The 14523-nt window shown below is 38.0% G+C and overlaps 1 protein-coding gene across 1 annotated transcript in view; it reads left to right on the top strand.

Annotated features, from left to right (window-relative positions):
- The first annotated feature begins 389 nt into the window (after positions 1-389).
- CPO (carboxypeptidase O) overlaps positions 390-14523 on the top strand; it is a 32029-nt gene continuing 17895 nt past the window's right edge. The window contains 2 exon segments of the mRNA NM_001075372.2: positions 390-510; positions 12949-13048. Coding sequence (NP_001068840.1) covers positions 443-510; positions 12949-13048 — 168 coding nt within the window. The 5' untranslated portion in view covers positions 390-442.

The following is a 14523-nucleotide window of genomic DNA, read 5'->3' on the forward strand; positions in this document are numbered from 1 at the left end:
AGAGTGAAGTGAAGATCCTGAATAATAATCATGCCCACCATGACCAGAGCAGAAGACACACCCCCTATTTTACTCAATGACCTGTGTGGAAGAAAGAGCAGGAGTAGTCTGCTCTTGAATATGGGTGATGGGGATTCCTAGAACTGAGGACTTTACACAGGGAAGAAACTTCTTTCTGGATCTGGGGGAGCCAAGAGCTTTGATAAAGTTGGTTTTAAAGGAGAAAAAAGTCAAGTAATTTTCCACTATTTAAAAAAAGCTGTTTGAAGACATGATGGAGTAAATGAAGCAACTGCTCACATATTAACTTCTGCTGAGACATCTAGTAACTGACTTATCTTATCTTGATTGTGGGAGCCTATGCCCTTATGCATTCTCAGAGACACAGTATAGACTGATCTGCACGAGAAGCACAGGATTTTCTAGCTCTCTTTACAGAAGAATGAAACCTCTGCTTGGAACCTTTTATCTGTTGGGTATGCTGGTTCCTGGTTGGTTGGGATATGATAGGTGAGTATGAAGTGGAAGGAGGGGTGACTGGTATGATTTGGATTGTCTAAATGGAAAGCTTCTTTTTAATATCAGTGCAGTTGGATTCTCCACTCTTCCTACCCATTACACACACCACCATGAAATGAAAATAATAATGACTGAAATTTTATCATTGAGCATTACTCTGTGTGTGTGTGTGTGTGTGTGTGTGTGTGTGTGTGTGTGTGTTAGTTGCTCAGTCATGTCTGGCTCTTTGCAACACCATGGACTGTAGCTTGCCAAGCTCCTCTGTCCATGGACTTCTCCAGGCAAGAATACTTTTCCAGGGGCTCTTCCCAACCCAGGAATCGAACTGAGCATTACTCTGCAGCTGCTGCTGCTAAGTTACTTCAGTCGTGTCCAACCCTTTGCAACCCCATGCATTGTAGCCCACCAGGCTCCTCTGTCCATGGGATTCTCCAGGCAAGAATACTGTAGTGAGCCATTCCCTTCTCCAGAGCATTACTCTAATAATCTTTAAATAAATATATAGATCTTCAACAAAGATTTCCTAGCACAGTATATGATAAATACCAATAGATATGTCATATTTTGTAATTGAAAAAAGAAAACTGTAATGAAAATTCTATATCCCTCATTTACATAATTTCTCCATTTATAAATCACATTATTCTAATTATTCAGAAAATGTTTCAAGTGTTTAAAACTACCAAACAATTTCACTCAGACATAATTACTGTTGATGTTTTTGAATAGATAGTGAGATCGCTAATTAAGCATATAGTACTACTGCAAACATTTTTCAGTTAAGTTGTCTTATACAAAACTTCTTATGGCATTCATAACTTCTTGAAAGCATAATGCAATCACTAATAACAGTTCATCATTGCTACCCTACAAGGCAGAGTGATTCCTACTGTCATTTGGTACATAATACTGTGATGCACATCCAGCCATATGATAATTTTTGTTGTTATTTTGCAAATTTTTTATTATTTCCCTAATATAAGTTATAAGAAGTGGAATCACTGGGTTAGAAGCTGCAAAAAGCTCAAGAATCTTGCTACATCCGCCCTCTAGAAAAGCTGCATCAGTTTACACTTCCAGCTACAGTGTATGAAAGCACTTTTTAAGCATTTTCCAACTTGACAAGTGAAAAATGCCCACAGTTACTTATTTTTCATTTTGTTGATTTCTTATAAGGTTAAGTATTTTGTCTTATTTATTATTCATTTTATGTTTATAAATTGCTCATTCATGTCATTTGCCCATTTTGTGTTCTTTCTCCACTCATAATGAAGAACTTTTTTGAATATATAATATATATAAACATTGCGTGTATGTATAGTTTCAAAATAAAGTATATTTTCCTGTATTAATATTATACATAGCTTATTATTCTGCACATTTAATATATCTCATCATGCATGTGTGGTTATAAACAGTGTTTCTTCTTTAGTTCCATGTTTAATCTAATCCTACAGCAAACACGCTCTCACTGAACAGAGAAATCCAGTCCAATTTTTGCCCCAGATTAACTGTATGACCTCAGCCTGTCCCTCAGCTTCATAGACAGTCTGATTTCAGGTATATAAAGGAAGTCCAGGATCTAGTGATACCTAAAGCTGTTTGCATCACCGTCTCATGTTTTCATTACTTTATGTGGGTTTCATATAGATACTGCATTTATCTTCTCTTCTGAGATTCTTCATTCATAAATCAGAGACAAAGACTTACATATGTTACAGGACTTTGATTGGAATAAAAAACTTGCTTAAAATATCACAAACCTTCAAACTTACATATTCTTTGAATCAGTATTCCTTCTTCTGTAAATTTATATTGAGAAAACAAACTATGGAAAGAATCATATGCACTGAGATATAGCTTTATTTATAAGATAAACATGATATTAAATATTATAACATTTGGAAACAACCTGTGTGCCCCACATTAAGGTATGTAAATATTGATACATGACATATGACAGTAGGATATTATTTATCCACTAGAATAATAACTATGAAAAAATTAATAGCATGGGAAAAGACATGTTTTATGCTAAAAGAAAGATGCAGAATACAAAATGTAATAAAAAATACTTTAAAAAAATAGAAGAAACCAGGTATGTACCAAAATGGACACTGTTATCTTTGGCTGGTAATTCCTTTCCTTTTCCCTCAATTATTCTTCATTTTGCAAATATCTACAAAGGAGATACATAAAATTTTTATTTTAAAAATGATTGACAAGCCCAAGTTAAATTATGGAAGTGATTTGGCTCAGATATGGGGAATCAGACAAGATGGCTTCCAGTGCACAGCTCCTCATCCCAGCTCTTGAGCAAAACATTTCAAATCTCCTAGTCCTGGTCCTTGTTGATGGTTTTCATTTTCATTTTCATTATTATTTACTGACATGAAATAATGCCCACTTTCGTATGGCTCTTACCAACTCAAAACATAGGTTAGCTGCCATTTTTGATTCTCCTTACACACTTTGTGTGATGTAGTCAGTTCAGTTCAGTCCAGTCGCTCATTCGTGTCCAATTCCTTGCGACCCCATGAACTGTAGCATGCCAGGCCTCCCTGTCTATCACCAACTCCCGGTGTCCACCCAAACCCATGACCATTGAGTCGGTGATGCCATCCAACCATCTCATCCTCTGTCGTCCCCTTCTCTTCCTGCCCTTAATCTTTCCCAGCATCAGGGTTTTTTCCACTGAATCAGCTCTTCACATCAGGTGCCCAAAGTATTGGGAGTTTCAGCTTCAACATCAGTCTTTCCAGTGAACACTAAGGACTGATCTCCTTTAGGATGGGCTGGTTGGATCTCCTTGCAGTCCAAGGGACTCTCAGGAGTCTTCTCCAACACCACAGTTCAACAGCATCAATTCTTCACCTCTCAGCTTTCTTTATAGTCCAACTCTCACATCCATACATGACCACTGGAAAAACCATAGCCTTGACTAGACAGACCTTTGTTGGCAAAGTAATGTCTCTGCTTTTCAATATGCTATCTAGGTTGGTCATAACTTTCCTTCCAAGGAGTAAGCGTCTTTTAATTTCATGGCTGCAGTCACCATCTGCAGTGATTTTGGAGCCCAGAAAAATAAAGTCAGTCACTGTTTCCACTGTTTCTCCATCTAATTGCCATGAAGTGTTGGGACTGGATGCCATGATCTTCTTTTTCTGAATGTTGAGCTTTAAGCCAACTTTTTCACTCTCCTCTTTCACTTTCATCAAGAGGCTCTTTAATTCTTCACTTTCTGCCATAAGGGTGGTGTCATCTGCATATTTGAGGTTATTGATATTTCTCCCGGCAATCTTGATTCCAGCTTGTGCATCCTCCAGCCCAGCATTTCTCATGATGTACTCTGCATAGAAGTTAAATAAGCAGGGTGACAATATACAGCCTTGACATACTCCTTTTCCTATCTGGAACCAGTCTGTTGTTCCATGTTCAGTTCTAACTGTTGCTTCCTGACCTGTATACAGATTTCTCAAGAGGCAGGTCAAGTGGTCTGGTATTCCCATCAGTTTCAGAGTTTTCCACAGTTTATCATGATCCACACAGTCAAAGGCTTTGGCATAGTCAATAAAGCAGAAATAGATGTTTTTCTGGAACTCTCTTGCTTTTTCGATGATCCAGTGGATGTTGGCAATTTGATCTCTGGTTCCTCTGCCTTTTTTAAAACCATCTTGAATATCTGATGTAATAGTAGTCCAGAAAATCTACAGTTAACAAGGATGACAAGCTTTGTGATCTTTCCCTTGATCATTTAGGCAGCTTTGTAATCTTTCCCTTGATCATTTAGGGAGGTGGTCTATTATATATATTACATACTCCCAATATGTAGAATCATTTGGATCAAGCCTATGGATCAAGGATATGCTTGATATCCATATGCTCAGTCATGTCCAACTCTTTGTAACCCTTTGGAATGTAGCCCACCAGGCTCCTCTGCCCATGGAATTTTCCAGGCAAGCATACTGGAGTGGGTTTCCATGCTCTCCTCCAAGGGGTCTTCCCAACCCGGGAATTGAACCCCCATCTCTTACATGTCCTGCATTGGCAGGTGAGTTCTTTACCACTAACACCACCTGAGATGCTCCAGTAATTACTGTAAAATACTATGCAGTCAATAAAAATATTTATAATGAGTTTCTATTAGTTTGAGGAAATGTCTTTGGTAGAATATATAATAAAAAGAAGCAAAACAAAATTATATATAGATATAATTTGCACTGTGTTTATTAAAAAATATGCACTGATAAAAGCCTGAAGGGAAATATGTCAAAATATCAGCAGTGGTTAACTGAAGAATGAAGAAGATGGGATTATTCCTTCCTTCTCTCTTCTATTTTTCTTCTCTCTGTACTTCCTAACTTTCCACTTATAAGCAAATGTTAATTTTGTAAGAGAGAAAAAAAATTGAAAATACATTACTGTCATGAAATATTCATGTAACTGTTTCCTAAGTATTTAAATACAAAATTTGCCTCAATATACATTAGGATTTTTTGCCTCTTTCAACATTCCAAAAAAAATTTCATCAGACAATCTTTGATCTGCAGTATTTATTAATAATGTACCCCAAGAGATCATTTTCTCTGTTAAACATTTTATGAATTCCTATTCAAAAAGAATACACAACGTACAATAATCTTTTCATTTGATCGTGAGATGAGACTGGTGATAATTCAGGGGATTAGACAGCTTTTTCCTTCCTTATCTACATGTATTATGCATCACCCAAGAAATTGCCTGGAAACAGGAAGCTGCCTTTTCTAAGTATATGGTTTATATGTTGCTTGAACTAAGTAACATTTGGGGTTTTTAGATATAAGTATTGTGTTTAATGTCATGTAAAATGATCAGCACTTCTAATATTAGGGGTTTTCATTCAAATCTCATATGGTTCACTTTTTTTGCATATTGTATGGACCCAGTCATTCAATGCTGGGCTTGGACATTTTCCAGACATTTAACTGGGGCAAAGTTGAAGGTCGGTGCTTGATAGTGTCCAGTGACCTTTCATTTATTCCCTTCCATATTGCAAAATTGCTTGGGAATACCAGCTCAGTTGAAACAGAAATTCACCAGCTGCCAGGACTGCTTTTCAGTGTATTCACTTTCCTATGTTACCAAGTAGATGACTGTGATCGAAACAGACCTTTGCTGAACTATGTGATGGAAATAACTGTGTTGCCTTGAACAACCACCATCCCTGGTCCCAACCGCACAGGAAAGCATCTGCAGTGATCTCCTTTCCCAGTTGTACAGTCAGTGTGAGGAGTGAGAAGGAAGGGCTGAATGGACTCTTCTCATTAGCTTCATTTCCTCTCCTCTCCCCTTCTGCAAAAGCACTGAAACTAGGTCCCAATGCATTTATAGTGCTAATACTTTTTTAGCTTTCTTGTAGTCCAAATCAGAGATCGATAATTTTTAAAAAAGGCTAATAAACATTTTTATGCATATTTTCTAGAGTATAATGAATGTATAATTGGACTTCCCAGGTGGCACTAGTGGTAAAGAACCCCCCTGCCCAATGCAGGTAGATGTGAGATTTGTGGGTTGGATCCCAAAGTCAGGAAGATCCCGGGAGGAGGGCATAGCAACCCACTCCAGTATTCTTGCCTGAGAATCCCATGGACAGAGGAGCCTGGCAGGCTACAGCCCATGGGGAAGCAAAGAGTCAGACATGATAAGCGATTTAGCATGCACACAAATGTCTAATTTAGCCTCTGTAACAAAATCTTCAGAGGAGAAAAAAAAAAATCCAACAACCTGGGACACTAATATTTACCTTAAGGATTGTTGTTAGAACTATATATAGAGTTAGAACAGTGCTGACATACATAACTGCTTGTAAAATATTGGTTGTTATTATAACCAGCTACTTTTCAGTTTGGAATTCTCCTTCTCCTGTCCTCAATATACTTAGTGCACTATTTAATTGGTAATTAGGCTCTAGCTTATCATACCTCACTTTATATTTTTTAATAGCTAAGTTATTTTGCTTTTCATGTATTTATATCTCACTTCCTTAAGTAGATTTTAAGCTCTGTAAGGAAGAAATCTACATTCTATTACTATTACTATGTTATCACTTTTGCATAGAGTCCCAAGGGTGCCTGCCTATTGGATTGTTGAATGAATTAGGTAAGATAATAATGTAAATGTTTAGACTGGTGCCTAGAATATAGTGCCCAATAAGGGTTAACAAATGTTACTATAACATATATATATGAGATGATTATTTGATAATAGCAGATGAAATGAGCTTCTGAAAATGTATGGGTAAGTTGAATTTAAAAAAATTTTAAACACCAAGGGATGTATGTGTTTTCTTTATAAAATGTTAATATGTTTTGTAAATAATCAGCCTCAACATATTACACTTAGAGTATTTTTAAACTGAAATTGTTCATTCTGAAGCACTCTTATTTTCTTAAAAAATCGAATAAATGATAAGCATTAGAAATTCATCCTTGAGTGGAAAAGTGTATTGCTCCACAAAAATTACAATTTTAATAGCAGTTGTTTCTTGTAATCTCCTTTCAAAATTAATTTCATTGTTTTAACTAATTATCTAGACAATCATATCTTGTGAGCTTTTCTTGGACAGGCTAAATGAAGTACTGCTCATTTAACAATAAAACGTTTACAGCTTTGAAGATAAAGAGGTTCTGCTAAGTTCAGATTATTATTATTGATATGGTAACAATTAAAATCATGGAATTGTGTAGAGAAATTGATTTCTACTACAGTGGGTGATTATTATGGTACATGGTGTTAATTGAGCAGATTAAAATATTAAATGTAGTCAGTTCTACATTGGAGTTATATTGATGTGAATGGAACTTGAGTTTTAATTAATTTATCAAAATATTTTGTAGTTTGATATTGTTTGAAGATAATATCAGTTAGATGGCTAAATTATTCTCCATATGATTATTATTTTCAATATTATTGTAGCAAAATAGGGTTTTTACTTAGCATTGTTTTGAATTGCTACTTTGTTTTAACATACATTAAGCATTAACTAAGTTCCAAAATCACTGCAGATGGTGACTGCAGCCATGAAATTAAGACGCTTACTCCTTGGAAGGAAACTTATGACCAACCTAGATAGCATATTGAAAAGCAGAGACATTACTTTGCCAACCAAGTTCCATCTAGTCAAAGCTATTGTTTTTCCAGTAATCATGTATGGATGTGAGAGTTGGGCTATAAAGAAAGCAGAGTGCCAAAGAATTGATGCTTTTGAACTGTGGTGTTGGAGAAGACTCTTGAGAATCCCTTGGACTGCAAGGAGATCCAACCAGTCCATTCTGAAGGAGATCAGCCCTGGGATTTCTTTGGAAGGAATGATGCTAAAGCTGAAACTCCAGTACTTTGGCCACCTCATGCGAAGAGTTGACTCATTGGAAAAGACTCTGATGCTGGGAGGGATTGGGGGCAAGAGGAGAAGGGGATGACAGAGGATGAGATGGCTGGATGGCATCATTGACTCAATGGACGTGAGTTTGAGTGGACTCCGGGAGTTGGTGATGGACAGGGAGGCCTGGCGTGCTGCAATTCATGGGGTCACAAAGAGTCAGACACGACTGAGTGACTGAATTGAACTGAACTGAGTGCTATTAACATAGAAAGAAATCACTCCAAATATAGTTATTGGGTAAATGAATGATCAATTACTATGCTCTTATAATGAAAATATAACCCTATATTTAACTTAGGTAAAAACTTTTAGTTAGGGAACCAAAACATTCCTCAAACATTTGTGTGGATTGGAGACAGAAAATTAGCTCTATGACTTACTAACTCTGTGACTGTCTGCAAGTTACTTGGTTTCTCTTGGCCTAGTTTCCTTATTTGTAAAACATGCATGATGACATTTCACAGAGTTGAAATGAGAATAAATCATATAGTGTGCATTATTGTTCTGGCACAATATCTGGCACAAAGGAGAGGCATTGAATACTTTTATCAAACTGTTTGTTAAAATATAAGCCATACATGGCTATCTATTTCATAGGCCTATATCTATTATGGGCTTCCCAGGTGGCTCAGTGGTAAAGAATCCACCTGCCAATGCAGGAGACCTGGGTTCTATACCTGAGTTGGGAAGATCCACTGGAGAAGGAAATGGCAACCCAATCCACTCCATTATTCTTGCCTGGGAAATCCCAAGGACAGAGGAACCTGGTGGGCTAAACAGTCCATGAGGTGACAAAAGAGTCAGAGATGACTTAGCAACTAAGCAACAAAGAATATATATTATAGAAATTGAATTAATAACCTTACAAAACAGAAAGCACCAAGCCCAGATGGGTTCACTGGTGAATTCTATGAAATATTTAAGGAAAAGGTTGTATCTCTACAATTTCATCCAAAAAATAGAAGCAGAGGGAATATTTTTTAATTTCTTTGAGGCCAACCAAATATCAAAACCTCTATTTTTGCTTTATTGACTATGCCAAAGCCTTTGACTGTGTGGATCACAGTAAACGGTGGAAAATTCTTAAAGAGATGGAAATACCAGACCACCTGACCTGCCTCTTGAGAAACTTGTATGCAGGTCAGGAAGCAACAGTTAGAACTGGACATGGAACAACAGACTGGTTCCAAATAGGAAAAGGAGTATGTCAAGGCTGTATATTGTCACCCTGCTTATTTAACTTCTATGCAGAGTACATCATGAGAAACTCTGGGCTGGAAGAAGCACAAGCTGGAATCAAGGTTGCCAGGAGAAATATCAATAACCTCAGATATGCAGATGACACCACCCTTATGGCAGAAAGCAAAGAGGAACTAAAGAGCCTCTTGATGAAAGTGAAAGTGGAGAGTGAAAAGTTGGCTTAAAGCTCAACATTCAGAAAACAAAGATCATGGCATCTGGTCCCATCACTTCATGGGAAATAGATGGGGAAACAGTGGAAACAGTGTCAGACTTTATATTTTTGGGCTCCAAAATCACTGCAGATGGTGATTTGAGCCATGAAATTAAAAGACGCTTACTCCTTGGAAGGAAAGTTATGACCAACCTAGAAAGCATATTGAAAAGCAGAGACATTACTTTGCCAACAAAGGACCGTCTAGTAAAGGCTATGATTTTTCCAGTAGTCATGTATGGATGTGAGAGTTGGACTGTGAAGAAAGCTGAGCGCCAAAGAATTGATGCTTTTGAACTGTGGTGTTGGAGAAGACTCTTGAGAGTCCCTTGGACTGCAAGGAGATACAACCAGGCCATTCTGAAGATCAGCCCTGGGATTTCTTTGGAAGGAATGATGCTAAAGCTGAAACTCCAGTACTTCAGCCACCTCATGTGAAAAGTTGACTCATTGGAAAAGACTCTAATGCTGGGAGGGATTGGGGGAAGGAGGAGAAGAGGACAACAGAGGATGAGATGGCTGGATTGCATCACTGACTCGATGGACGTGAGTCTGAGTGAACTCTGGGAGTTGGTGATGGACAGGGAGGCCTGGCGTGCTGTGGTTCATGGGGTCGCAAAGAGTCGGACATGACTGAGCGACTGAACTGAAATATCAAAACCAGTCAAAGACATCATGAAGCAAAAAACACTATAGATTAATATCTCTCATGAACATAGATGTAAAAATGCACCACAAAACACTAGCAAATTAAATCCAAAAATGTATAAAATGAATTCTACACCAGGCCCACTGACTGAATTTATCCCAGATATGCAAGCCTAGTTTAACATTTGATAACCAAATAATGTAATCCATTACATCAATAGGCTAAAAATTTAAAAATCACATGATCATGTCAGTAGATGCAGGAAAAAAAATTTGAAAAAATCCAATAAATGGTGCTGGAACAATTGGACATCCACACACACAAAAAGTGAATCTAGACACAGACCTACAGTCTTTACAAAAATTAACTCAAAAAGGATTACGGACCTAAAAAATGTAAAATGTAAAACCATAAAACTCCTAGAAGATGATGTAGGAGAAAGCCTAGATAAATTTGGGAATAGTGATGATTTTTTAAATACATCACCAAAGACATGAACCATGAAGTATATAATTGATAACCTATACTTTATTAAAATTAAAAACTTCTTCAAAAGATAATGTCAAGAGAAGGAGAAGACTAGGTACAAAATGAGAGAAAATATTTGCAAAAGACATATCTGATAAAGCACAGTTATCTCAAACATACAAAGAACTCTTTGTTAACAACAACAAAGAGACAACCTGATTTTAAAAATGGACAAAGGACCTGAATGGACACACCTCACCAAAGAGGATACACAGGTGGCAGATAAACAGAGGACACATCGCTGGAGAGAATGCGAAATGGCACGGTCCCTTCAGTCACTCCAGAAGACCACTTGGTAGTTTCTTACAAAATTAAATATACTCTTGCCATATGATCTAGCAAACATGCTCCATGGTATGATCCAAATGAATTGAAAACTTACGTCCACAAAACACTGCACACAGCTGTATATGGCAGCTTTACTCATAACTTCTAAAACTTGGAAGCCACCAAGATATCCTTCAGTGGGTGAATGGATAAATAAACTGTGGTAATACAGACAGTAGAACATCAGACAGCGCTAAAAACCTGCCTGCCAAGGCAGGAGACATAAGAGACCTGGGTCCGATCCTGCATTGGGATGATCCCTTGGAGGAGGGCACAGCAACCCACTCCAGTATTCTCGCCTAGAGAATCCCCATGGACAGAGGAGCCTGGAGGCTACAGTCCATAGGGTTGCTCAGAGTTGGACAAGACTGAAGCGACTTAGCATGCACAAAAAGAAATGAACTATCAAGCCCTAAAAAGACATAGAAGAAAGTTAAAATATTACTAAGTGAAGGAAACCAATCTGAAAAGGCCACATGCCGTATGATTCCAACTACATGACATTCTATAAAAGGCAAAACTAAAACTGAAAAGATCAGTGGTTGCCAGGGGTTAGGTGGGAGGGAAAGATGCATAGGCAGATCAGAGACGATTTCTAGGGCAGTGAAGCTCTTCTGTATGATACTATTAATATAATGGTGGGTACACATCATTATACATTTGTCCAGATCCATAGAATGTACAGCAGCAAGAGTGAGCCCTCATGTAACCTGTGGACTTTGGGAAATAATGATGTGTCTATGTAGGTTTATTATAACAAACCGACTGCTCTGGTGTGGGATGTTGGTAATGGGGGAGGTTGTGTGTGTCGGAGAGGGGCAGGGAACAGTAAGTATATAAGAACTCTCAGTATTTTTCATCCAGTTTTGCTGTGAACCTAAAACTCCTCTAAAAAACAAAGCTTGTTTTTAAAAATTATAAACCACTGCATTAAGATTCTTACAACTGTATACAGTAGTGTGGTTAATACTTCAGGCTTTTCACTCAGGCTGTCAGAGTTTAAGTCCTAATAATACTTTCCCTGTGACTCAATTTCTTCATCTCTGAAATGGGAGTAATAAGAATACTTTGGGGCTTTCCTGGTGGCTCAGTGATAAAGAATCTACCTGCAGAAAAGAGATGCAGTTTGACCCCTGGTCTGGGAAGATTCTGTGTGCTGTGGAGCAACTAAGCCCGTGTGCCAGAACTATTGAGCCTATGCTTTAGAACCTGGGAGCTGCAACAAGAGAAGCCGCTGCAATGAGAAACACCAGCACTGCAGCTAGAATGTAGCCCCTGCTCACAACAACTAGAGAAAGCCCACTTGTAGCAACACAAAGACCCAGTGCAGCCAAAAATAAATAAATAAAATTATTTTTTAAAAAGAGAATACCTTATCCTAGGACTTAACCAGTGGTCCAGTGGCTAAGACTTCACCTTTTCCAGTTCAGGAAACGTGGGTTTGATCCCTGGTCTGGGAACAAAGGTTCCATATGCCTCTGCTGCTGCTAAGTCACTTCAGTCTTGTCAGACTCTGTGCGACCCCATAGACGGCAGCCCACCATGCTTCCCCGTCCCTGGAATTCTCCAGGCAAGAACACTGGAGTGGGTTGCCATTTCCTTCTCCAATGCATGAAAGTGAAAGTGAAGTTGCTTAGTCGTGTCCGACTCTAGCGACTCCATGGACTGCAGCCTACCAGGCTCCTCCGTCCACGGGATTTTCTAGGCAAAAGTACTGGAGTGGGGTGCCACTGCCTTCGCCATATGCCTCAGGGTGTGGCAAAAAAAAAAAAAGAATACCTCATCTTAGAGTTTTCCAGAAAAGTGAGAGATTTATTATCTCTCTGAATTATCCCAGCCTCCCTGTAAAGTCCCCAACCCGCAGATGAAGAAACTGCAGCTCAGAGGGGCTCAGTGGTACCCATGGTCTCACAGTTTGTAAGCTCCAGAGATGAGACTTGAGGACTGACTTCTGTCCTCAAGGTGCTGTGCATGTTGGTTTCCACTACTTTTATCATCAACCTTCCAACCCTCATGGTATCCTGGTTTCATGGCTGCTTTTTGTCTTTGCAGATCCCTCACACAACAGAGACAAGAAGTTGTGGATAAAGTAGTGAGTCCGTGGAGCATCCTGGAGACATATTCTTATAACAGATATCACCCCATGGGGGAGGTAAGCACGGACACATGGGGGGTGGGGTTGGTGGCGGTTACAACTGCTTTACGGTGGGCAAGGGATAGTTCATATCCCTGTTAATATCTACAGACCAGAGGGCCCCAGAATGAGAAGCTGAGATTTGTCTGTGCACTGAGGCCAAGGGATTCACAAACATCATCCTGTGACCATCACCATTACAGACACAAATCTAGCAATAGAAATAAAAAGGCAAATCAACAACCAAAAGAAAACAAAAAAAAAAAGAAAAAGAATGCCCCAATCAGTTTTTCTAGTGTAAACATGGATCAAAATTAAATGTTACTCTCGTTTATCAAGTCTTTTAACTGCTTTAAGTAGGGCAGGATCAGTGTGTATATGGATGTAAAACACAGGTGGAGAAGCCTTCTGATTGAATCCTGTTTAGCTGAAAGGGTGGTATTTCTGGTAGGATACAAGAAACACAGGCAACAGCTCTCGAAAGAAATATTTGTATTGCTATGAAGATATGTTTAATGGTTTTTGAAACTGGATACAGTAAAAAGTATATATGCATATATGTGGTGTGTGTATGTGGTATTATGTAACACTTCTTTTGAAGTAAACATTTCTAAAAATAGAATTACTGGGTTAAACAATCATTTACATTTTTTATATAAATGCCCAAATTGCCCTCCAGCAAGGCTTTGCCACTTATTTCCTCAGTCTTGGGGAATATATTAATATTTTCCAGATTTTTTTTTTCAAAGAGTACAAGAAAGAATTTACACTTTCTTCTGTAACATTCACCCCAAAATACTAAAGTCTCTTAGATTTTCTTTTTTAAACAAGATCCAGTAAGATCCATGAGAAGTGTACGTGCTGGTATCAGAGATGAGATATACTTGGCTCGGCTACTTGCTCTGTGACCTTGTCCAAGACATTTAATCTCTATGTTCCTCAGTTTCCTTATATGTGAAAAAGGAATAGCAGTACTTCTCCTGCAGTTTGGTTGTGAGAATAAATGAAATAGGCTACACTTTACTGATGAAGCAATAAATAAAATGATAGCTGCAACTGTGATGTGCTATTTATATCTCTCCCAGGACTCAGGGCACTGCATCTGATCCAGTCTCATCACAGAAAAGCATATAGTACCCATGTGATGAGTTGTTAATCTCTTCCCTCAGTTAAGTATTATTACTGTTATAATAATGCATTTTATCCATAGATATTCCATGCTAAAGATGAAAGTCAATTGAGACACAGAAATTTGTCTCAGAATTGAGAGAAAATTGAGACAAAGTCAATTAAGACACAGAAATTCAAATAGAATTTGTTATGCCAAATTAATTATTATCATTTACCATAATTCTTATCATTCAGATAATTCTGCTAGACAGAAATTGAATGTGGAGGGTATCATATGCTGAGGACTGTCCTAATATGTCTTATCTTGGTTAATTGCTTATTTCATTCTCCCTTAAAGGACCCTTAAAGGACTTTATTTCATT

This window comes from Bos taurus, chromosome 2 (genome assembly GCF_002263795.3).
Source record: "Bos taurus isolate L1 Dominette 01449 registration number 42190680 breed Hereford chromosome 2, ARS-UCD2.0, whole genome shotgun sequence".
Classification (NCBI taxonomy): Eukaryota; Metazoa; Chordata; class Mammalia; order Artiodactyla; family Bovidae; genus Bos; species Bos taurus.